Source organism: Eptatretus burgeri, chromosome 6, assembly GCF_056783735.1.
Source record: "Eptatretus burgeri isolate ZD-2024b chromosome 6, Ebu_testis_v1, whole genome shotgun sequence".
Classification (NCBI taxonomy): Eukaryota; Metazoa; Chordata; class Myxini; order Myxiniformes; family Myxinidae; genus Eptatretus; species Eptatretus burgeri.
Genome location: NC_140966.1, coordinates 78231691 through 78258693, shown reverse-complemented (window position 1 = coordinate 78258693; position 27003 = coordinate 78231691). Strand labels below are relative to the sequence as shown.

The window sequence follows — 27003 nt, the reverse complement described above, 5'->3', positions numbered from 1 at the left end:
TTGAGGTGCAATAGAGTGCTGATTATACAATGCAACATCTGGCATATGAAAGACTGCAGTGGAAATTGCAAATATAATTTATGTGTGACAAAATCTCTCCCAAGCAAAAGCACACACTTTTGTATACTTGTTGTTAGTCGTTTATATACCTGTGGATCTGGGGTTTGGGTGTTCAGATTAAGCGTGTGGTACACAGAGACCTGGCCATCACAATCTCCTACGAGCAGGACATCTGAACCAGGAACAAATAGCAGGCGAGATAGAGCAGCACTCTCGCTAGCTGGGATCACCAGGACTGGGTACAGCCTGCAGGAAAAATCATGAAGAGGGAAGGACTTCAACACATGACTTGGTGATATTAACAGAAGAGGATGCAAGAAAAATGTGAAAGTGTGGAATAAAAAAATCAGCCAAAGAATGCGGTACATTTTCCAAAAAAAACGAATGGAGGAAAGCCCTGTGCAAAGTAAAAACAACTGAATGAGTTGTATAAAGTTATTCAAGCAAAATTTCACCTTAAGTAACTGAAAACTCTGACAAAAATTACTGTTATAGTACAGGCATTATTTACCATGACCTTGAACAAATTGCATAAAAAGCTCTCTCACTTGCATCGTATCTCGGAAGGAATCCTCCATGACATATAAAAGTCTTAAGAAATCTTGTGAGGGGAAAGTCCTGAAATTAGTATTAAAAAAATAAATAAATTTAGATTTTGGGAAGGCATATGAAGGAACTGTCAGACACATCATCTTCAGGAGATGCTGATCTCTTTGTTGTGCGGAAGGCTGTGGAGTCTGCTACAATCACCAACAGTGTGTGGGTCGGCGATGACACAGTTCTCTTCATCATACTGTGCTGCCATGCAAGTTTTGTCTCATGACCTGTTCTTCTGCCCAGAGTCTAAGAAGGACACAAAGAACCCTCTCATCTGGAACATCAAGGTGGTCAGGGAACGGTTTGGTCTGGACATATGCAAACACATCCTCTTCCTCCATGCTGTCCTTGGATGTGACACAACATCTTGCCTTATTCTAGCAGATATGTGAAATGTATGAAGGTATTGCGCACTTTATGATCCATCCATCTTGATCAGACTTGATCACACTTGATGGACCATACTCTGTGCAGAGCGTTAGTACTGCACTTTATGATAAAAGCATGAAACTTGGCAGGTGATTAAGGCATGTCCAGAGTAATAAAACTGGCTACAGGGCCGTTGCAAATTTGCTCCATGATGGCTGTGACAACCACTTTTCCAAACAGGTGGGAACACACCTTATGAAGTACTTCCAGGTGTCATGATAATGTAATAAAATGAGTGTAATCATGGTATGATGCATTGTTTTCCTATATGTATGTATGTATGGCCTGGAATTATGCTTACATTCTGTTTATTCTGCTTGCAGGTGCTGACCCTAACTCATTTGCGACGTCGATCTACATTGTGAATGCTGGTGTTGGTCCAACATTTAATTAGTGTTTGGTGGTGCTCACACTAAATATTGTGGCGAACAATGGCGAAGGGACACAAGATCAAGGATCCTAAGCAGCCTGCAAGGATATCCAGTAGATCATGTCCAATAGACTGGGACACATGTTTCCTGTGTTCGGAAGAAACTTCCGAGTCACTGATCTGCCCAACTAATTCAAGGCGAAGCACGGAGGGAGCAGGTTACATAACCATAGCTAGCAATCTTCAGGCATTTGGCAGGATTGGTGCCAAGAGCAATACCCTCACAATACATCTCACAACTCGATGATGGTGATGGAAATGAGGCAACACTGCAACATCATAATGCCAAATTTCATGACTCTTGCAGGCTGAAATTCAGCAAAACCAAGCTGCATTGTGCGGAGAAAAGAAAATCATCAGCCGAAGAAAGTACCAGTACAGAAGTGAGCAAGAATTTCACGCATCTGAATATGGGGCAGTCTTCAGCTCATACTAAAAAAATGTTTCTTCTGTAGTGAATTTGAGGCTGGGGAGACATTGCATGAAGCATGAACATTTGACCTTGATGTTCTGGTCAGGAAATGTGCGCTTCAACTCGAAGACAAGTATCTGCTGGCCAAATTGAGTGTTGGTGACTTGATTGCACAGGAAGCCAAGTACCACGCCAAATGCGTGGTGTCTCTGTATAACAGAGCATGACAAACAGTCGTCTAAAGAGACTGATGTTGATTCCGTCAACCATGGCATTGCATTAGCTAGACTGATTTCCTATATTGAGGAAGTTTGCAGGGACTGTGGAGTGCAGCAGTACACCATATGTCAGACCTGGTCAAACTGTATATGAGCAGACTGGAGCAGCTTGGTACTGAGCTCACTGGACGTGTACCACAGCCTTCATGTTTACTTTCTGGTTCAAGAGTGGAAGGGATCTGGAGATGGATTCCATCCAAAAGGAGAGGGGATGATGGGAGAGCGACAAGGGGCTTGTCCCTCTCCAGACAGACCGAGTTCCTGCTCCAGTGATTTTCATATTCCAGTGATTTTTCACAGGTTTCCCCTTCTGAGATCCCTTAATAACTCGTGCATCTCTATAGTTTCAATGTTAAGATGTTATTTCATGCTTGGGACAACTCAAGGCTTCAGAAAAATATAATCTTGTTTGGTTGTGAAGGGGTGGTGGAGTGCACGGACCTTACCTGGCCCACGGCCTATCTGTCTCCCTGTTCCCCTTTGATCCTCTGTCAGTCTGTGAATCTGCTGCCCTCTGTAATTTAACTATATCCTGAATCTAGATTTATTTTCACCAAAAATGCATCTTACACCGAATTGTTTTATTCCAATATAAATTGTATTTCAAATAAACACAAAATGTTTTGAAACTATTAAACTAATGTGGATCGGTGTACTTCAGGCGCATCACCACATGTCGCTGCAGAAGCATAGGCATCGTTGACTATGCCTGTTTTCTCTGGGAGTAAGGGAAGTGGAGAGAAGGGGACGGGGGGGGGGGGCATATCTCGATCTCGATTAATTAAGTCAAAGTAACGAAAAAAATTAGTGCTGATGAATACAGGTAAATTTCCATGTTCCTCATCCATGTTATATTCACTCAAGCAAATAGTCGTTTCCATCTTCCTGTTAATACACTGTTGTATTGCTCAGAAATCAGACATAATTATTTGATTTGTAGAATCAGATTACATATCTCTTTGACTTCACATTCTTTATTCATAATTCCTCATCTTCAACCCATCCCCATCACTCACTTGGAGTTGAGGTCCCAAAGATGAAGAGCATTGTGTGAGCTGGTGGCAAGCACAGTGCTATTCACTGTTGACCATGCAATATCTTGCAAGGCACAAAATTCAGTGTAGAGATCGAACACTGGATGCCCCCTGTCTGTGTGCCATATGTATGCATGGCCATCCTCAGAACAGCTGGCAAAGATGTCCTTATGAAATGGGGACCATAAAACGTTGTATACAGGACCCTTGGGTGGGAAAATTAGGGGATGGAAGGTAATTTCAATTGTAAAGACGAATAAAGAAAAGCAATACTGTATAAAAATTGATACTTGAAAAATTAAGGAAATTAATTGAGTGTTTGGAAGGCTGATAGTGAAAAGGCATAGATTATGGGAGTATATTATAATGTTTATGGAGAAGGGGGCAATGTTTGTGTAGATTAAGAACTTACCTGTATTAAGTGTATATTTAAGGTAAGGAGTCAATGTAAAATAGGTGAGGATGGGCAGGGGTGAGGGGCTTAGAGCGACACATCACATTCCCCCCATCACAGGGAGATGATGCCTCCCCTTCCAGTTGTCCATCAGCGGGTGAGAGATGGGGATTTTTTTCATTGTCAAACCTGGGATTGGTGAATGTGCTCAGGGCAGAAATTTGTGGAGGTCTCAGGGTGCGGATTCCTGATGACCTCGGTATGGGATTGGTTGGTGTAGCAGGGTGGAAATTCATGAAGATCTCAGGACAGGGAGTCATGAGGCATCACAACTGTTATTGGGAGAACTCCTGAGATCTGCAATTGGTGGAATCCCTGGGAGCAGAGACCCTAGAGGTGGAGACCTTTGTGGCCTATCATCGGTGAGCTTCAGGAGGCAGATACCTTTGTGGCATGTGATTGGTGAGTCTCGGGAGGCAGACACTTGCGGACTGCTTTGGGGGTTGTGATTTCGTGTTTTGGAAATTGCATTTATACTCTGTTCTGTGAAATAATTTATTTATTTCTTAAACAATGGCTTGGCTCATGTTGCAGCCATTTTGGCTCACAAACAAACAGTTTTATTTGGGATCCCTGGAGGTTTAAATTTATTGTTGTCTTTTTTTTCCAATTTCCATGGAATTAGCCCCCAATGGATCACAAGTCGGTGACAACTGCCCGGCGACGATTGTGAGAAACTAAGCTCTGAGTGTGCGATGGTAACTCAGGTGTGATTACATCTTGTCAGGAGGTCGCTTGTCCACGCAGCAAATTTATAAATAGCCAGTTTACAGTAAACTAAACAGATGACTGAACATGTTGATATTTTTAAAGTTGTTTCATAATTCAAAATCTCATAATCCAAAAGGAAACTGATTTGCTAAAGGCGTCATCAAATGTAAACAGTTGCATAGACAAACCAGCACTGTTCATTATCTTAAGTTTCATAATATTTTGCATGTTAAACAAGATCCCAGAAGTGTCACCCCTTTTGATTTCCTTTGCTCATTTCTATTCAGGGTAGTGTTTTTTCAAAAGTTTATCATTCTCACTCACAGAACTGTCACTAATGACAAATAGCAAATGGTGAGAGCGGAACATGAGAAAAGAAATTTATGTGGAAAATGGTGATGACTTAAAGGAACAACCAACTGAAATCCCTCCTCAGGAAGGTAAATCAGTACAACATGAGCTGTTTCTATCATTTCCGAGTGAATGCAACCCAATAACTGCGATGGAAAGGTTAGGTGTGAGCCTTTACTGTTGTGACAAGTTTTAAGTAACTAGTGCTCATGCAGATAGAGTATGAACAAAGTAAATCAAAATAACAAAATACTTTATGATAAAGTGGTAAAATGTAACCATCCATCAATCCTATCCACAATTTTAATGGCAAGATCCACTATATTACTGATATTGATGAATTGTGGAAGACTGTACAGTTGCTATTTCCCTTGAATTAGAAATCATGATTGTATATTCTTGCTTAGTCTATAGTCGGAATGGTTTGTCTCTGTGAAGTCTATGCATTTTAATCGTCGTTGATACATTCTGCTTAGTTGATAAAACTACAGTTTTTAGTTGATAAAACTACAAGTACACTGAACACCTTACCCCACGCAGTCGAGAAAAGGGACATGGCAAGTGTCTTTCTAACTCTTGCTTTGCAATTTTGAGCACAATCTATATTAGCTTTGTTTGTGAACGTTGAAAAACAGTGTTGATGGTAATCACATGAAGCCGATGAGTCAAACTGAACAGTCCAGAGCTGAACCTTCTGCCAACTTATCTCGGAGAAACTGTCAATTTTGGAACAATATTTGAGAAATAGATGCACTGAAACAAACAGATCTTTTGGACGAAGTTAGCTCAGGTGTTGAATCGCTGGGCACCGCCATTTTGTCAGAATCTCGATATTACCCACCCTAAGAGCATGAGCAGCAAATTTAATGGGTCGAAACGGCATAAAATTTTGCACAAATATTGCTAAACTAAAGGTTTTTGGAAGTGCAAACAAGGAGATTTGTGTTCTAGTATGCAAATATATAATTCAACTAAAATAAAATAAAGGTTTTAAAGGCTGTAGAAAAAAAACATTGCATGGAATGTTTACCATCATTGATGCACCCTCTTTTTCCCCACCTTATTTGACATGTTAAATTCGTTATTTGTGGCTGTTTGTTCCCTTTATAAACAGTAAGTTTCCTGTTGAGAATTATTTTCAATTTTCTTTGACTGCCAGGCAGACAGACTAAAAAATAGGACCACTGGACCTGAAGTTTATCTGGGCCTTAGCCTAATGTTGTAACCTAAATTTGGCAGCATTCTGACTGGTGGGTCATTGAGAAGAAGGTTTTGAAGAAATTTACTAATTCGGCCATTTTTGACCTACTTAAACTCAAGTGACCATAACGAGCTTTGCAATCCCCATTATCAGTCAGGAGCTGAACGTTGCTGCAAATTTCAGCCCAGTGGTTTGGCCGAAGTGGCGGAGTGGCGGAGTCATCAAAAAAGTGCCAGCTTGCTGGTATCCTGTGTCAGAGTGGTAACCTGTTAAGGATTGTGCCCAATAGCCAAGGAGACTGCTTAGGCAGCACCAACACTCTGCACAGAGTATGGTCCCAATGGATGGATGGATGGTCTGGCCGAAGAAGTCAAAATAAGAGACAGTTGGATGGATGGACACATGGATGGTGCACAATGATAATACCTTGTCTGGAGTTCAATTCTAGTTAAGCTAAAAAGTTAACTTACTTCTCAGTAAGCATGCACAATTGGGATGAGATTCCATACAATTTGTCAATTTCAGAGCCAAAGAACTGCAAAACAGCAGGTTCGTGTTCCGATTAAGGGTCTAATTTGTGCTCTGTAGTGTTCAAAATATAAATTCCAATTGAAATTAAGTTTTTCCTCGATCATAGATTGACAGACAGACAGAGTGAACCAATTGCTTAACTCTACTTTGCACTACACGCACTTGGTAAAAATCCAATCCATGTCCATCAAAAACCCAAATGACAATGGTACTGTCTACTCGTCTCTGGGAATAATGGTATCGGTCTGCAGAGGAAAAGACAAACAAAGGATTTTATCAGCTATAGGTTGATAATTGCCTTCACCAGAGGCAAGGGTATTGACATTGGTTCCATTTGTGTATGTCTCTTGCTTTATTTGTTTGTCTGCACTGAATGTGCTAACATAGGCCACAATTACCACCCAGTGGTAGCCAGTAGAAGACGTTATTTTATTCAAACTAGTACATCCATAAAGTATGAATAATTTGAATACTTGTATATCTATAAAGTATGTACAGTACAATTAGAATGCAATTGTCCATAAAATACATCCGGTAAGACCACACAAAACAAGTCCTGACGAGGGTCTGCAATCTTCGATTGCTCGTTTTAGTGAGGCTGAGGTCACATTTGCTCTACAGCGAGGATACGGCGGCCGTACGCCCTCTGAATTGACAGAAACGTGCGGCGGCCGCAGAGAAACTGAGGTGGCCTCAGGGAGGCCCTACGCTGTTTGGCTATATTTTACAGGCCGTCGGGGCGCCGTGGAATTATAGCGCGGAGTTATAACTTTTTTTCATTTCTACGTTCGCTGTAGCAATTTGACAAGCCAAGCTATGGTGTAGATGTGTTTCACGTCGACCGTACGTAGGGCGTACGGTGGGCTTGCGTTATTTGTGCGGCTGCCGTAAGCTCTTATCAATGAAAAATGAATTTTCCCAACCCCCAAAAAATTACAGCAGCCGCACTATATCCACGGTCGCCGTATGGTGGCCTTGCGGTCTGTGTGACTACCTGCGGGCAACGCAGGGTCGACGCACGGTTCCCCTACGCCAGTCGTGCACCTACGTACGGCCTCCGTGGCAGTCTGCGTCGACCGTGCGTCCACCGTGCGCTACCACTAGAGATCGGAGTATAGGTGTTTGCCAATACAGTGGTGCCCCCAGAATCCCAATTTAATTCGTTCCGGGAGGCTGTTCGGATTGCAAAAAGTTCGGATTCCAAAAATATTTTCCCAATAAGAAATAATGGAGTGAATTAATCCGTTCGTGGACCCAAAGAAAACCCACTTTCAAGACACTTTAAACTGAAATTCCCCATGTTTAAGGTAAAATAAGATGAGTAAATGACCTTCGGTGGTGGTGTATTGTATGTAAACTGGTACAATCACCAATCTAAGTTTCCACACAGGCTCGAGCTCCGTCCTGGGTTCCGATCGCTCGCGCACTCTGCGAGAGCGCTGCCCCCGGGGCAGCTCATCAAACATGATGCCCGCAGAACCACAATCACTTTCATCAAACGCATCGGGCTGACGTAATGATGGATATTCCAAATTTAACTGGTTTTGCTGTGAAATTCAATCCTTGCCCGACAGTCCGTCACACCACGTGATCGGATTACTTTTTTGTTTTTAATTAAAACACAAGATTATTAAAAAAACAAACATCACAAATGAAGGTGAAAACACGAGGTAAGGCCTAAGTCACATTTGGCTCGGCGGCCGGAGGGTCTACAAAATGTATGGGCACTAGCAATTATAAAGCGGCTGCAGTATTTCCACGGTCACACAATGTAGCAGTCACATATGTTTTTATTTTTCAGGTAGACGCACGGGGTATTTATAAATTGTGGAGACCGAAAACGTGGGGGTGCCGTACGGTCTTTGATTTGATGTCGCACGGTGACCTTAGGACGTTCCTGCGGCGACCATATAATTTTCAAGGCAGACGCAAGGTGCCCGCAATGCGACCGCAGGGGGGCCCTAAGCCGAACATGGGGCCAGACGGACGGTATCGAATGGGTTAATTTTTTTTTTTACCAGTTCTTTTGTTTCGGCTTGTCGAATTTCTACGGCGAACGTAGAAATGAAAAAAGTTATAACTCCGCGTTATAATTCCACGGCGACCTTACGGCCTGTAAAATATAGCCATACGGCGTCGGGCCACCCTGAGGCCACCTCAGTTTCTCTGTGGCCGCCGCACGTTTCTGTCAATTCAGAGGGCATACGGCCGCCATATCCTCGCCGTAGAGCAAATGTGACTGAGGCCTAAAGTATCGATCGACACACGAGAGATGCTTTCACGAGTACTTCCACCGATGAACTGAATGAACAAAGCGCGAAGATGCGGCTCGAACAGGTGGGGGAGACACATGAACAAACATAAACGCCACGTTGTGTTCGGTTTTTTTAAAATGTATTAGAATTTTAGGGCAAAATTTTCTCGAAAAATTGTTCGGATTCCAATTTGTTCAAACAATGGGGCGTTCAGATTCTGGGGGCACCACGGTATATTATGGTTATAGTATATTCAGTTATATATACTGGTATATTTTTATTTCAGTAAAAAAGAACTGGTATATATACCCACTCGTTACCGTCCGTCTGGACGCACGTTCGCCTTCGGGTCCCCCTGCGGTCGCCTTGCGGGCACCTTGCGTCTGCCTTGAAAATTCTATGGCCGCCGCAGCGACGCCCCAAGGTCACCGTGCGACATCAAATCAAAGACCGTAGGGCACCCCCACGTTTTTTGGTCTCCACTATTTCTAAATACGCCATTCGGCTACCCGAAAAATAAAAACATATGTGACTGCTACATTGTGTGACCGTGGAAATACTGCGGCCGCCGTATAATTGCTAGTGGCCGCAGATTTTGGAGACCCCACGGCCGCCGTGGCAAATGTGACCTGGGCCTTAAGAGCATGTTTTCATAAAATGTCAGCCGCACCTTATTTCTCATTTCCTCTGATGAAGGGCCTCACCTTGTGACCCCAGTAATATTTCACAGACTGTTCATTGCAGGCTGATGTACTCTTGTGGATCACACCCTCTTCAGTGCCTACCAGGTAAGTAGAAGAATCCTGCAGAGGGAAGTGAACATGAGCAGGAATGTTAGGCCAGCAGCACAGCCTGGAGATGGAGCCACTTGTGCTGTTCTGAAAATCACAATCAATGTGTTCATTATCTTCTTTCCTTTGTTTTATGTTATTGATAATTAAATTATTACCAGTTTACTTTGTAATGGCCCTATTAAATGCATAACTTTAAAAGTTAAGCCTCTAACTCAAAACTACAAGTTGGGTAATGGATACTCAATTACAGGGGGCATAAGTGTAACATGGACAAATCACAATATAGCATATGGAATTTGAATCTTAGATCCTAACATCATGAGCCTGTGCTCAGATAGAAATGCTAAATAGGCCATTGTATATTTGTGAAGTAATAAAGAGCAATACAAACCAGGATACACTTCACTGGCCCTCAGTACACCTTCATTGATTTCAAAAATTACCTTTATAGTCAGATATAAATTGGTTTATGCTTATATTTCTAACCTAATCACATCGTACACCCATAAAATAAATCTGTTGTCGGACAATGGGAATCTCCTGCTAATTCCTCACATGAAGATGAAGACTTTTGGTGATTGAGCATTCTTCAGATATGCTCCTCAACTGTAGAAATTCTGCCTCTTAAACTTTTCAGAGCCTCTACTATTAGTTTTGAAATCTCTCTTAAAATCCCCATCTTCATGCAGTTGCACTTGTAATTTCTCTTCTGTTCCCTTTTCCTTTTTTGTAAAGTGCTTTGAGATTTCACTTCTAAATAAAAATTACTAAAAAGGAAATTGATTGATTTAGAGCTGATTAATTGTATAGGGATGGTGGTTGTTTTACAGGATGTAGAAAAATTCTGGAATCATTGGTTAATTGGTTTGTTTTGTTTTCAGGATAGTACCTGTGAAAATGGATTACACTATGCAAGACAAAGCTGAACTGATCCTCTTACATGCTGGAGGTTTACGCCAGAGAGAAATTTGTCAAGAATTCCATCACCAACATCCAACAAAGCCCATGCCTCAACAAGGAACAGTGTCAAAGTATGAAACGATTTTGTGAAACTTTAAGTGTGGCAGATAAACGAAGAAGTGGTCATCCGCGCTCAAGTGCGGATCCTGATCACACAGTAGATATTTTAGCAAATGTTGCTGTGATCCCCCATAGATTAACGCAAAAAATTGGTCAAGAATCAGGAATAAGTCACATGTCTGTTGCATGCATTCTAAAGAGAAACAAATACCACCCTTACAGAGTCCAATGCATGCAAGAGCTTCACGGGGATGATTGCAACAGACATGAAGAGTTTTGTGACTAGATAACACTACAGGAATTAGTGCAACCTTCAATTTATTCTGATATCATGTTTAGTAATGAGGCTATTTTCCAACTCAGTGGAATGGTAAACCATCATAACTGCCATTACTGGGCGAATGAGAACCCCAATTGGTCGGAAGCTACCAATGTTCAGAATGATCCAAGGGTAATGGTTTGGTGTGACATCCATGGAATAACCTTACTCAGACCATACTTTTTTGAAGTTACTGTAACCAGAGAAACATATGGAGCAATGTTGAATGAAGTCTTAGAGCCTGACTTAGACGATATGCCACTTGCAACGTTACAACGTTTATGGTTTCAGCAGGATGGGACACCTTCACATTTTGCCTTGGTAACTCAGCATCGGTAATATGCCATGATACCAGGATGATGGATCGGTTGATGTGGACCAGTGGAATGGCCCCCTAGATCAATGGTTCTCAACCTGGGGGTCGCAAGATTGTTTTCGGGGGTCGTGGGAAGGTTGTTAAAACAAATAAACAAACAAATATATTATAAAGAAATTCATAAATATTTTTTGAAAATGATTTTTCAATTAAATCTCCCATACCAATGTTATGATGTAGTCATTATGAAACAGATTTGAGCAGCAAGTGAAATGTGTGTGTGTGGGTGTGTGTGGGTGTGTGTGTGCGTGCGTGTGCGTGCGTGTGCGTGCGTGCGTGTGCGTGTGTGCGCGCGTATGTGTAGACAGAGACAGACACAGACACAGACACAGACACAGACACAGACACAGACACAGACACAGACACAGACACAGACACAGACACAGACACAGTGGCGGGTGCTGAAAGTCAATGTTAGTGCTAGCTAACTACGGCAAAGTGGCTGAATATGGATCGGTTGTTTGTCAAAAAACGTCTGCCAGCTCAAGATGCGGACCAAGACGACACATGTGAAGGTGGGCCAACTGTTACAAGTTCAACTGAAAAACGTAAGGCGCCGGCGGCAGATTTGGCCTCCAACAAGCGTCACAAATATCAGACTGACTTTCTGCAGTACGGATTCACATGCCAAGCCAAAAATGAATATCCACAGTATGTTCTGTGTTCAGAAGTACTTGCTCATGAAAGCTTGAAACCAGTGAAATTGAAGAGACATTTACAAACCAAACACCCATCCGACATTGACAAACCATTAGATTTTTTTTCGTAATAAGGAGGGAGAACTACAGAGCCAAAAGACGACTGTACATGAGCACTCTACAATCCCCGTCAAAGCCCTGTTGGCTTCATTTGAAGTGGCATACCTGGTTGCTCAATCCAAAAAGCCCCATACTATTGCAGAGAGCCTGATCTGCCCAGCAGCGATAGCAATGACCAGAGCTATGCATGGTGAAAAAATAGCTTGTACACTTGAGACTATTCCACTGTCTAATGAAACAATGGCGAGGAGCATTGGTGAAATGGCCAACGACATTAAAGAGCATCTCATTGACCGAGTGAACAAAAGTGGAAGATTTTCCCTCCAAATTGACGAAACAACGGATGTTTCCAGTGATGCACAGTTACTTGTTTTTGCAAGATACAGCTACGAGGGGAAAATGTATGAGGATATGTTGTTTTGCTCGACACTTGAAGGAACTTGCACTGGTCGTGATATTTTTAACAAACTGGACAGTAAAATGCGTGAGGAGGGGCTAAGTTGGGAAAATTGCATCTCTGTGTGCACAGATGGAGCTGCTGCCATGCAGGGGACAAGAAGGGGACTGAAAGCTAAAGTTTTGGAAGTGGTGCCGCATGTCAAATTCAGTCATTGCATTATTCACAGAGAGGCCCTCGCCAGCAGGAACCTCGAGCCACAACTCCGCAATGTTCTCCAAACAGCAATTAAAGTGGTGAACTTCATCAAATCCCTTCCGGTGAATACCAGACTGTTTGCCAAACTCTGCCAGGAAATGGGATCTGAACACGAATCTCTACTATTTCACACAGAGGGGGAAAGTATCACGGGGGAAAGTTTTAACCAGACTGTTTGAACTGCGTGAGGAGGTTCGCATTTTCCTCTCAGATTGTGGCTCCCCCCTCGCTGACCACCTGACTGACCCCACATGGGTTACTGGCCTTGCATATCTGGCAGGCATATTTGATAAACTGAACAGTCTAAACTTGTCTCTCCAAGGCCCAAACACCAATATCCACACGCTTTCTGACAAGGTTACAGCGTTTACTAAGAAGCTTGAGCGGTGGGCAGCGCGAGTCGAAGAAGGCAGTGTGGAAATGTTCCCTGAGCTCGAGGACTTCATGGACAAATTTGACATGAGCATCCAAACAATAAAAGGACTTATTGCTACTCACTTCAGAAGCCTACTTGGCCACTTCAATAGGTACTTCCCAAAAGACGACACCCCAGAGAGAAACGACTGGACACTCCAGCCTTTCATCACTTCATCTGCCCGACACCTGTCATCGCAGCTTGAGGATGTGCTCTTGGACCTCTCCTCTGACCGCACATTAAAGACCGCTTTTGCCTCATCTACACTGGAGGAATTCTGGCTGTCAGTGGCCGCAGAATACCCAGGACTATCAAAGGCTGCAATTGATATACTTATTCCATTTGGATCTACATACCTTTGTGAGAAGACCTTTTCCTCACTGACATTTATCAAGAACAAATACAGATCACGGCTCATTAGAGTTGAGGATGATCTTCGTGTGGCAGTCTCCAGCTTAAAACCAAGAATACAGCTGCTTTGTTCAAAGAAACAGGCGCAGCCATCCCACGAAAATGAGTAAGTGAATACTATCTGACAATACAAGCCTGTGCCTTTACAGATGTAACTGTTAAAAAAAGAATTATTGTGTGTTATTGTGTTCAATTATTGTGAGTCAGTATTATCTGAATTATTGTGTTCAATCTGAAAAAAAACTGAAAACGCATTGAGAATCGTTGTTATAAAGGGGAAAATGCAAAATGAGATGAATGATAATAGGCTACAAGCCTATAACAGGCATAACTGTTATAAGAACTGTGAATGAACTGAGAATAATAAGCCTCTAGGGACATTGAAAGGTATTTGCACTGTGCCTAAAGCTGTTTTGCAGGCCCAGCTATATGAGAATGAATGACAATAGCCTCTCGCCATCAGCTTGTAAAGCAGTCCTGTTGCCTCCTTCACATTGAGTTGTGCTGTCAGATCTTGAATAAAATTTAAAACTGTACGTAACGCCAAATTGATTTAGTTTTTGTTTTGTTGTTTTGTTTTTTGTTTATTTTTAGTCAGTAATGCATGGTTTGTGTATGTCTGGTCGCTGTCATGTGTGATAGTAAGCTCTGTCTGCAGCAGAGGGTCCCTCAATCTTCCTGTCTGTGTCCCGTGCATAAATAGGTTACATACCGCTCTTTGCAATTACAGAAGCCTTTTTATGAATGTGGCTGGCTGTTTTTACTGTGTTATACATCAGAGTGTAAATAATTAATTTGTGATGTCAGTTTAGTTTAGTTTAGTTCTGTTTAGTTTTAACAGCTGGCAGTACCTCGGCGTTGACTAATGTGCTCCAAGCACTGTGGATTTTTTTTATGCGCTCCGTGACGTCACTGCAGTGTGTTTCAAGTGTGAGTCGGGAGGGGGGTCGTGAATTCCAACTTAAAATTTTTGGGGGGTCGCGGCTCCAAAAGGTTGAGAACCACTGCCCTAGATCACCAGACTTGACTCCTCTAGACTTTTTGTTGTAGTGCCATTGGAAATCTGTTGTGGATGCCACCGTCCGTGAACAATAGAGGCATTGAAAGAATGAATTCCAGAGGGATGTACCAAAATCAGTATGGATACACTGCATGCAGTCATTGAAACTACAAAACGCCGAGTTTATAAATGCAAAACACACCACGGATAACAATTTGAACATTTTCTGGAATATAAGCCTTTGATTCTGGAATTTTGTGACACAAAAACAAAAATACACAATTAAACTATGATTCCATAATTTTTTTTCACCGTGTATATGGATGGTTTGTGTTGCGGTGGTTGTTGGGTGCTCATCACTCACCTTAGGAAAGAAATGGATGGAGAAGCCAGCAGTAACGTGAGATATGGTCACTTCACAATGTCTCGGTTTTCCAGTTACAATCTTTGACGTTTTGTGGCGAGAGCGTTTTAGTTGCATCATTTCTGAGAGCAGCAAAAAAATCAATAAAGGCATCTCAGAACTTTTCTCTGAGATAGTATTCTGCAGATATTTGCTTAGAAGCAGGAGGAACTGCAAATACAAAGCTAACACAGGTAATCATAGTTGTAACCCACAGAATGTAATCGTGGAAATAAAGTTATGATTATCATTATACAGCTAAATTAATTGTGGAACAATCCTTGACAACCCTGGTAGGAGAAAAGGCAAACAATTGTAGGATAGTGAAGTCACATATAATTGCCATTAGGTTTCCTCTATATACGTTATGCATTCAATAAATGATTTGCCTGTAATAAGTAAGCAGATCATAATTGATTACATTCTTGATTAATTTTTCGAAGACACTGATGATGGTTTTTTTTTTCTACAAGAGCGAGGGTCATGGAAAAGCAAGCTTAAATTGACAGTGCAGTAGCGGGGCAACTATTGCGCAGTATCAGATCAATTATTGTGCACGACTGACAATGAGATAATGAACAGGAAAGGAAAAGAGAGAGAGAGAGATTGAGAGGGAGGAAACGCTGAAATCAGCAAGTAAGAGGGTTGGGTTATAATAAAGATCATGGGTCAGGATGGGGGATGACATGAGATGGTGGTGCACTCCATGCTCGAACTACTGGAGGGACGAGCAAGACAGAAAAGTCTTTGGAAGGCAGTTCTATGGATGGGAGAAGTGAGCCATAAAAGAGTTGAGGTGTGCAATCAACCTGGATTTTATAAGTGTTAGCAGAACAGGGGTATTTTGGAGTTGCTCGGGAGGTTCAGAGGACTGAGGGAGCAGAGGGAACAATGTTGGAGAATAGACGGAAGAAAACAGGGAGACCATCAACCTGCCTGTGATATGAGAGCAACAGACCTTGTGCATTGGTCTCATCACAGAAGATTCCAATAATTTTTAGAACTATGGATTCCACAGAATCAGGAGAGACAGATGTGATCTGGAGCGCCAGCCCAGCAAAGAGCAGGTTATTATATTGTTTTGAATGCATGCAAGTGGGAACTGGAGGGTACTTTGTCATTTTGCTCAGTCACACACTATTTCGGTGTTACTCCTCAATCATTTGAGGTAAATAACTTTAGCATCAGTAACCATTAAAACCGTATATGTTTTGTTATTACAATAGAAAATCTTCTCTCTATCTGGGTAAGAATTAGGAACTTGTGCTAACTGTGCAAGTATATTTATATTGCACTGTGGGTGCTTTTTGTGGGGAGTCACCCAGTTTGCATGGCTATATGGTATGGTGATGGGGAAGTGAAGCTTTATGATCATTTGATTCTTTCTTTGTATCTCCAGACATCTATGCCTCTGACTTCTAGTTCACTATGAAATTTGTTAAATTATATATTGTTGTGTTTTCCTTGCCATTGCCTTGGCTACACTTCTTTCAAAAAGTATCGCTGTAGAGTGGCGAAGAAACAGTGTTAAGTGTTACCTTTGAAGTGAAATTAGATGTTATTCATTGAATGGATGCTGGCAAACATGCAGTTGATGCCGTCAGGTTGTTAAGTTTGCCTATGACTACAGTGCATACCACCTATAAAAATGCCGACATTTATTGAAGAAGGAAGCAGAAGAAGAGGTTCTGCCAAGTTCGACCTCTTCTGGAAGAGGTTGGTTTTTTATATTTAAATATGTCTGGTAATTGTTTTTCAAATTTATTGATGTGTATTTGAATATAACTGTCATTAACCAATAAATAGGGTAATATAATTTAAGGTTAAAAAGTGAAATGTAATCTGTGAACTGGTGACATTCGGATTTAGGAATGCATCCACCCATGTTTCAATTAATTATGATGAGCAAAATTGCTTTGATTTATGTCGTTTTGATATTTGTCGCACCTTTCAGGAACGCATCTCCGATGGCAACCATGGTCTCACGGTATATCGTTTTTGGCTCCATCTCCCAAGAATCACTTTAGAAATTTAAAAATTCTCAGATCCGATTCCGGATCTTCACCAAAATCTAATCAATTCATCCTTGTCACACACCCAATCTGTCCACCAAGTTTTGTCCAAATCAGTCCATATATTTTTGAGATATTCTGCTCGCAGACAAACAGACAGGGGTGAAAACACAACCTCCATCCACCTTCAGTGACAGAGGTAATGCTGATTATAACACAAGAATAAATACTGAGCAAAGAGAAACTCCTTCAATGTCACTATTTCGGAACCTGGAAATGCAGGAATCAAAATTACGAGTCAAATCCATGTATAGAGAGAAGATGCTTCATTACTTGCATTAGACAAGTCGTTCTAAGCTCTTCTTGACTTGTTAGGAGAGTGATGGTGAAATGTTGACATAATGTGATGGGTCATATAAGATGTAGCTATATGGAAGATCTCAGATATCAGTGCCAATATTCTCAAATCCTGCATTGCTGCTCTCGCTTTTCTATTTATGCCCCCTTCAGCCTGACATTCACCTTAAGTCAACTACCATCTGCTTGGAAGATAGCTAGCATCACTCCCATGCACAAGAAGTGTGCAAAAACGGATCCCCACATCTTCAAACCAGTACACTTACTCCCAATTTTAAACAAGATCATGGATCAGTCATTGCAGCTAACATCGTCTTTCCATGAATCGAACACCCAAATCTATCGTCATTAGTTTGGATTTTGTTCCAGTCAATTGATTTTGGACATTCTGCTACTTCTCTCTCAACTTCTCTCGACCAGATGGCAGTCTCCTCGGGTTAACCCGAAGTGGTCCCTTCAGGTGTGTACCTGGAATGTCCTATCCCTAAGAGATGGGGATGGACCAGGCATATGCCTGGGGAATGAACAGAAAGAGGTCCGTGGTGTACCGGCGAAATGTGAACGCAGTGACACGCTGTGGCACATGCTCCCATAGTATGTATGTGCAGTATGTATGTAGGCACCCACCCCAACAGCAGGGCCTCAGCAGCTGCAACCCTCTCTGCTGATATCAAAAGGATCAGACACCAGTCTGAGAAATGGACTAGCATCTGATCATGTCATTCAGTCCAGGAAAAACATACACTTTTACCCCCTCTGCCCAAAAGCATCGCCTTAGCCAATGGAAGAGTTTCAATCGCTTGAGCTTCTGTTTCAATCACGATCCGTTCTGATCTATTTTAGGAAGACAATGTATCCAAGCTGTCTTTAAGCCAACTACAGAATTATCATTCTCCATTGTGCCTTATTTCCTTTGTACATTTGAATTTCTCAAGGCCTACTGTGGAATTATAAAGTATATATATATATATATATATATATATATATATATATATATATATATATATATATATATATATATATATATATATATATATATATATATATATATATATATATATATATATATATAGTGTAGATGTTCACCACCATCAATAGTCCCATGAAGTTTCATCTCTAAATGAGTATCATGGTACCAATGGCAATGTATGCCAGTGAAATAAGGAAGAGGACAGTAAATGTGGCAAAGAGGCTGGACGTTTTTTGTTAGCATGTCATGTTGGAGACATCACGACAGCAGTCAAGAATCTGAAGAAGAACAAGGCCCCTGTACTCCATGAAATTCCATCAGAAATGCTGAAACATCGTAAGAACGTCACTGTAGCTAGGTTCAATGACCTCTTCAACAAGACATGGACAGTGGAGGATTTCCAGATGACTGGAGAAAGGGAGTAATCTTCAAAATACCGAAAAGCATAAGCTCAAGTACTGCAACATTTGGAGAGGAATCATATTGTTGTCAGTCCAGGGGAAGGTTTTTATCCACAGTACTTCTTAATAGATTGAAGGTGGAAATTCACAGTGCCCTTCGAGCAGAGCTAAAACCCACAGGATCTACCTTCAGGAGTAAAAGGTCATGTGGTGAGCAGATCTTCACTATCAGGAATATTATCGAGCAGAGACTAGAATACCAAAAGTCCCTTCTCATCAACTTTGTCGATTTCAAGAAGGCCTTTGACAGCATTTACCGGCAGTTTCTCTGGAACTTCATTCACTACTATGGCAACCCCAAGAAGTGCATTAACATTTTCGGTGTGCTCTACTACAATTTCAGCTGCTGTGTCAGGATGAGCAAAGACACTACTGTCCCCTTCGATACCACAGGAGTTTGCCAAGGCTGCATCCTATCACCCTTCTTGTTTCTCTTGTTCATTGACTTCTTTAGAAAGAAGGTGATGGTTGAACCAGAGTTCAGCATACTAAGACATCAACATCATCTGATGGACCTGGATTTCAACCATTTTGCCTTCTGAGAAGGCATAATCTCTGTGGATGGTGATACTGAGTTTGACATCTGCTGAAGAATAGGAAAAGCAACCTCAGTCTTCCAGAGCCTAAATAACGTATGGACGTCCACCACCATCAACACACCCATTAAGCTTTGTCTCTGCAAGAGCATTGTGGGACCAAAGGCAATATATGCCAGTACAGTGAGACATGGAACAGCTGGACTTCTTTCATCAGCGATGTCTCCACAAGATCATGGGCATCACCTGGAGAAACCACGTCACCAATGAGAATGTGCTGGCACAGAGTTTGACAATGGTGCCGAAGTGATATTGTGATGGAGATATGTCTGAGTTTGGCAGGTCATGTCCCACGGCTGCCTGAGAGGTGACCTGCTGGAATCCCTATTGAATTGGCTCCACCTGTTGGGAAAAGGAAGAATGGGAGGCCAAAAAGGACTTTGAGGAGTACCATCAAAGAAGATTTAAATGAGAGAGAGAAACCACCTGGAGCGGAGTGAAAGAGTTGGTTTTGAACTGAATGCAATGGAGACAATTTGCTGTCCAATGTCCCAAAAGAGGAATGGGAGAAACTAACTAACTAACTATCTGTGGAATTATAAACCCACGTATATGTCATACATTTACAAAAGAAGTTTCAATCTCATGATTGACAAATTTCACATTAGTGAAAGATGGACAAATCATCACGGCATAGCATAGGGTATTTCAAACTGAGATCCCAACATTATGAACTATGTGCTCAGCTGGAAATGCTACATTGCTCACACCAGATTTGTAAAGAAATAAACATAATTCTAAAGCTTAGCGAGCTGTACTATAAACTTATACAAGTGAAGCAATACCATTTACATCATATAATGGTTGAAAAGCACATGAGAAACTCACCATTGAAGCCCAGATTCTTAAGAATCATCCACTTGGTGACTCGACCATCTCCAGATACAGAAACCAAGTCTTCATTCAAGTCAACTCTGTCCAAGTCAGCACCTCGTTCTGTATCAACCCAGCACAGGTCCCATATGGTGCTCATGTGTCTTCCTGGTAGTTCTCTGTTGCACACACGAAAAGGATGACATTGTTAATGATTAAATCAGTCAGGATGTGGAAGGTATGCTTCTGGTCAAAAGTTTTAGAACACCCCCCATTTTTGGAGTTTTTACTGAAATTTAAGCAGTTTAAGTACAGTGAATAACCTGAAATGGTACAAAGCTAAGTGGTAAACTGTCAGAAGTGAAAAAAAGGTGAGGTTACCAAAAACTGAGAAATAATGTAACTTTCAGAATTGTTAAAAGGGCCCTTTTCAAGGAACAAGTAATGGGTTAGGAACTGCCGCTGTTCTGCAGCAATGGAAGTAAATTAAGCCTTGAAAGTTGATGCAAACAATTCCTACAGGTGTCCCAACTTTTGTTGATTAGTTACAAACCCTCTGCTTGTAAAAAAGCAGTGTTGGAACAGACTGCGGTGCCACACCCTCTGAAGCATTATTTGGACAATATTGCACTGCAGGAAGTAGTATATTGCTATCATAATGGCAAGAAAAAGACAATTAACAAAGGAAGACAGACAGACCATTATAACCATTAAAAAGTGTCGGTCTTTCCTTTGGAGAAATTGCAAAGCAGCCAAGGTGTCATTGAGTACAGTTTCCTACACCATCAAAGGGCACTTGGAAACGGGAGGAAACTCTGACTGGAAGAGGTCTGGCAGACTCAAAGCCCCAACACAATCAGAAGACAAGTTTCTGAGTCAACAGCTTGTGTGATAGGTGGCTCACAGGACAGTAGCTTCAAGCACAGATTAACACTGGTCGAAGTAAGGAAGTCTCAGTTTCAACTGTGAAGAGAAGACTTCGAGCTGCAGGTTTGACAGGTTTAGTGGCAATAAGAAAGCCATTGCTAAGATCGCAAAATAAGAAAAAGAGGCTTTCCTTGGCCATGAAGCACCGCCAGTGGACTACTGAAAACTGGAAGAAGGTCTTATGGACCGATGAATCAAAATTTGAAAATTTCGGTTCATCATGCAGGGTTTTTGTATGCCGTTGAGTTGGCGAAAGGATGGTTCCTCAGTGTGTGACACCAACTGTCAAACATGGAGGAGGAGGCAGGATGATCTGGGGCTCTTTTGCTGGATCCAGAGTCGGCGACTTGCACCAACACTGCACAGAGTATGGTCCCAATCTCCTCCTCATCTTCATGATTCATGGACCAAGCTGTGATGTTTTCTGTTCTCAAAGTTTTGTGCTGAGGGCTCTCTTTAGGATCGTTGCTGAGATCTGGAGAGCTTCCAACTGTAGTTTGTTTGTAATAATATTCCCAGGGATGGTTTTTAGCTAACCTGCAAAGTATTTCCGGGGAGCTTATGGGATGGTGTGTCATCCAACCGTCCGTCCATCCATCTGTCCACAAATACTTGCAACTTCTCAGAAACTACATGAACGATTTTAATGAAATTTGACCAAAACCTTCATCACCCGTGATGGCGTTAAAAAACGCAAAAAGGGGTCTGAAGGGTTCTACAGAGGGAGTTTATGGGGTGGGGAGTGGGTTGCCTCCCCAAATAGGTATTTGCTTTCGTCTCAAACAATACACACAATTCTGATGAAACATCACGACAACCTTCATCACCCATGAAGTGCCAAAGTTTGTTCATGACATTATAAAAATGTGGCTCTAAGGGGGGGTTACCCCCTAAAATATGTGTTTGCCCCCGAATATATGGTTGCCTCTGAATAAAATCAAAATTTTTTCGGCGTTTGAGTTAAATCGCACCGCGATGTAACCCTTACACAATACGGATCTGGTGGTCTACTTCTGGGTGTGATGTCAGCAAATATGACGAAGTAGATTTAGACTTTTAACCGCAAATTTACCTACTTTATAATTCGGAAAATGACACATCATATCTATTTTGCAGGATATCAAGGGATAGATTAACATCAAGGTGGTCTGAGCGTTTGGGTTTCCCTTTAATTATTGTGCAAAAAAAAAACCAGATGTTAAACTAATGTTTAAAAACTAACCTGGTGCTTAGCAGAGGTATGTCGGCAACATTCCGGACATTATATATGGAGATAACACCATCATGGCTACCAACAGCAAGAAGATTTGGGTCTGTGATGGAGAAGGCAATGGCTGTGACACCAGCTTCACAACGATACACACGCTCTGGCCACTGGTGAGAAGAAGAAGGGGTGGGGGTAGTGGGATCAAAGGGGAAGGCTGACAGTTGTAAAATTAGTGAGTTTGGTATTTAATACTGATGGACAGAAATCTTCATGAGCAAATTATCTCACTTAAATTATACAGACAATTGTCTTTCATAATCTTACTTAAGTTAGTTTCTGTTTCTCCCAGAACTAATTTTGGCAGATCTTTTCAGGCCTTGTACCAGGAGATATATTTGAATTGGACAGCCCTGATTTGTCATATCTTTATCTACTAATTTAAATATATGGTTCCTTATGTAGTTATAATGCTCTTTTTAAACTCTTTTCCATAGTACAATTTTGACAAGGATTTTACAGTTTGTGGAAAACTCCACGAAGGGGAGTGCAGTGAAAGACTTCTTTTTTAGTAATGATCCCAATGCAGTGGAGGTGGTGGAGGTCGGATAACATCTGGTGAGGCAAACACAACCAGTCAGCACAATTGTATTGTTGAGATGTGAAGTTTGGAATCGTGGTGTACGGTTGTTGGATTTTCGGAGGGCAAACTTTGAGGGTATGAGAAGTGATTTCAGAGCCTTAGATTGGATAAAATTAATGAGTGGGTGGGTGGTCAGCATCAGAGAAATGGGTAACCTTGAAGGAGCAAATGGAGAGGACACTGATTCAGTATATTCCATTGAGGTATAAAGGTAGAGGCAGAAAGAGACCAAGGTGTTTGAGTAGGGAAGCACCCAGTGTAATTATGGATACGCAGAAGGCATTTATCAAGTGAAAATAACAGGATGAGAGTTTGACAGATCAGTATAGGAGGAAACAAAGCCCAGTTAAGAAATTAACTCGGCAGGCCAAAAGGGGATATGAAAAGAACATAGACACATATTAAACATAGTAACAGCAAGGCATTCATTAAATATATAAGGGGTAAGGAAGGGGTTAAGAGAAGTGTGGACCCAATGAGGAATAGTATTGGCAAATTGGTGGACAACGAGGGTGAGATGGCAGGCATATTAAATCGGTTTTTTGCTTCCACGTTTACATATGAATCATCAGGAGAGGGGTGAGCAAGGGCTTTTGGAAGAGATCCAAGTAGGAGTAAATGAAGTGAAGAAACAGCTCGAAAATTTAAGGAATGTTAAAGCTCCAGGGCCAGATAAATGGATCCTCGAGTATTGCAGGAGGTGACAGAGCAGACAAACGAGGTGTTAACATATCTTTAACAGCTTGTTGGAGTCAGTACAAGTACCAGAGGATTGGAGAATAGCAAATGTAACACCAGAAACGTTCTGGAGAAGAATTGGTGAATTATACACCTGTTAGTTTGACTCCGTTGTGGGGAAGGTGTTGAAGACATTAATTAAGGAACAGATAGGGAAACACTTGAATAATATCAAACTAATTAAAGGTAGTTAGCATGGATTCAGCAAAGGAAGATCATGTTTACCAAATTTATTAGAGTTCTGTAAATCAGTTTTCGGATTATTTTGATGAGGGAAATGCAGTGGATGTAAGGTATTTGATAAGCAATTTGGAGAATTGGTGTATAATGGCATTTGATAAGGTACTGCATAGAATGCTGTAACTAATTTGGGGTTTGTGTTGTGGTGTCGCATGGTAGAGTAGCTAATTGGATTGAAATATGGACTGTTGATAGGCAGGAACATGGTCCTGCTGGAGTGGCTGGCACTCTGGAACGTCATTCCATCCAAGAAGAGATTATCTCCGCAACAGTTAAAAATAAATAAATAAACTACCGCGTTCATGATTGTTTGAGTTATTGTCCTTCGTGTGCTTTCATGGCCAAATAATTGGGGTCAAATCTTGTTCCAAAGCTTGGATGTCAATATGTAGCATACTTTGTTTCGGGAGCGATATTATAACAATCCACATTGTAGGTAACACAGACCCATATGAATTGCCAAATACAACAAGGTCCAGAAACAAGATAAACTTTCCAACCATTTTATATCCAGATTTAGTGAATTATCTTATAGTTACAAAAAGTATTCACATCCTGGAAAACGTGAAGGCATGGAAATCTTTGGATGTCTGCAACTAGTTGAAGTTTGGGTGGATCAGTGATGTATCAGTTTTTGTGAAGAATGGCTACCATGTTGTATGAGCAAAGGTCAGTCTATAACACAGGGTGTTCCAAAAAGACCCAGACAACTTTGGTTATTAATATATTTAGTTCCACAAATGGTGCGATACCCTTTGTTTTATGTGATACAGAAACTCATGAAGTTTTCTTTTCTTTTCAGGTCTGGTGGTTTAATGTGAAATAAAATGGCGACTCCACAGGAGAAAGCTCAGTGCATCAAATGGTTCATTGAGATGAGATCCGACATGCAAGTTCATTGTAATTTCCGTACAAGGGAATCTGCCATTGCAGACTTGTATCAGAGAGTGGTACAAGGGGTTTAAGGAGATTGGAAGTTGTCAGAAACAGAAAAGTACCGGTCGATCAAGCACAAGTGCAGTCGATGTTGAACGAGTGCGTGAATCATTTCAACAAAGTCCCAGAAAATCAATTTGACTCCCATCAAGAGAACTGCGACGACCAACCACCACTGTGCACAGTATTTTGCAAAAAAGACTGAAGCATTATGCGTGTAAGGTGCAGATTCTACAGAAACTCAAACCAATTGAAGGACCCAAATGCAAGGCATTTGCCTTGGAAATGCTCAGTCGCATAGAAGATGACGAAGATTACCTGAAAAAGGTCATGTTCACAGACGAAGCTTTCTTTCATGTATCGGGGATGATCAACTGGCCCAATGTGAGGATCTGCGGCTCTGAAAACCCCCACATTGTCATTGAACACAGAACGACAGTCCAAAGGTCAATGTGTGGTGTGTCCTTCTCCATGGCCGCTTTGTGGGTCCGTTTTTCTTTGCGGAGGGAACAGTGACCTCAACAATTTACATGAACATGTTGGAAGGATTCCCATTCCCACAGATTAAAGACCTGCAATATCATTTTTCAACAGGATGGGGCACCCCCTCATTGGGCCTTAGTTTTGAGCTAACCTGAATGAAAAATTTCCAGGTCGCTGGATTGGCCGAGGCAGACCAACCACCTTGGCCCCCACGATCACCAGACATAACCCCTCTTGAATTTTTTCTGTGGGGGTTTGTCAAAGATGTTGTCCACATCACCAAGGTCGCAAACCTGCAGGAGGATTTTTGTTCTCGTATCATAGCTTCATGTGCACTGGTGGATGCAAACATGCTGAGCTGAACATGGCAAGAACTCATGTACTGCCTTGATGCCCTATGCATGACAGAGCTCACATTGAAGTGTATTGGTTGTGTGCTCAAAACGTAATGAGTTTTTGTATCATATAAATCAAAGGGTATCGTTGCATCATTTGTGGTTCTAAATATATTAACAACCAAAGTTGTCTGGGTCTTTTGGGAACATCCTGTATATCAATGACACAGACTCATGTTGACAGAGCAGACAAGCATGACATTATGTACAGTATGTTAACATCATCCCTACATGCTCTGCCATCTCCTTCAATGCTCTCAGATGTAATTATCTGGCCGCAAAGCTTTATCTTCTTTCATCAGTTCTAAGAAAAACACCAACTAATGTAAAAGACAACTAAAGAATCACGATGTATAGCATGATATCTCAAAACATTGCGGCATTATCTCAAAATAAATAAATAAATAACTAAGACCACACTTGGTGGATTATTTGGGTAGGTGACGAGAACAAGCTGATTCGACTTTTGTTAAGGTCCGGATGCAGACCTGACCTATCAATGGGATACAAAACGTAAAATGTTCAGCTTGGCGGAGGTATGTGGTATACCGTGTGCCATTCTAGTTAAAATTCATGTGACAAGCTTCATGATATTTGGTAATAGGAAAGAAAAAAGACATATTAGAATCAGTTGATTTGAGATGGGATAACAGTTGTGGAATGGCAAACCTGGAAACACAACCGGAAAAATATACAAAGTTCTATCTGTAGGAATAATGGCAACACACGAGGAAGGTTGGAATCAATCAAGCACCTGCTGTTTTTCAGCTTAACTGCATGGTCTTTTTAGTTACCGTCGGGTTCTTGACAGTCCAACAGCAGACCAGGCCATTTTTCTTGTGTTGGAAGTCAAACTGCCCATAGCCAACAGCTAAAATATCCTGACAACACAATAGGTTGCAAACTTTGGATGAGGATCAATGCTTGATCAAAGGTTACCAAAACATTTTGTTAAATTTCCTGTTGGCAAAGTGTGGATTGGCATAACATGCCCAGTGTTATTGGACCTTGGCCAAGTATTGCCATGTGCGAGTAAACAAGGATACCAAAATACCTCATCTGCAATGCCTACCTTGTTGGCTTGGTTCACAGCCAGGCAGCTTACATTACGACCCTTTGTTAGAGCACAGCCATAAACCCAGAGCTGATCCAGAGCAGGACTTGTATTTGTTGTGTTCTGTGTGCTTGACCGTGAATCCTTGGGGGTAACCTCATATCCTCCATACTGCTTCACTTCAGAGTCATCATCTGCATACATGTTTGGGTATTGTGCCATGAAGCAACAGCATAATATTCTTGGTTCGATTATTTGCAGATAAAGCATGAGAAGGATA

The 27003-nt window shown here is 41.5% G+C and overlaps 1 protein-coding gene across 6 annotated transcripts in view; it reads right to left on the bottom strand.

Moving 5' to 3' along the window:
* Positions 1-27003, bottom strand: part of DNAI4 (dynein axonemal intermediate chain 4) — a 148170-nt gene that overhangs the window by 30592 nt on the left and 90575 nt on the right. For 5 of the 6 annotated variants that reach the window (XM_085885781.1, XM_085885784.1, XM_085885780.1 and 2 more), the window contains 8 exons: positions 26742-26917; positions 26464-26550; positions 22253-22404; positions 20119-20282; positions 14856-14977; positions 9448-9621; positions 3223-3446; positions 150-306 (listed from right to left, as the gene is read on the bottom strand). In XM_085885781.1, coding sequence (XP_085741907.1) covers positions 150-306; positions 3223-3446; positions 9448-9621; positions 14856-14977; positions 20119-20282; positions 22253-22404; positions 26464-26550; positions 26742-26917 — 1256 coding nt within the window. The remainder of the gene's footprint in view (positions 1-149; positions 307-3222; positions 3447-9447; positions 9622-14855; positions 14978-20118; positions 20283-22252; positions 22405-26463; positions 26551-26741; positions 26918-27003) is intronic. The other variant, XM_085885783.1, reaches the window with a different exon arrangement.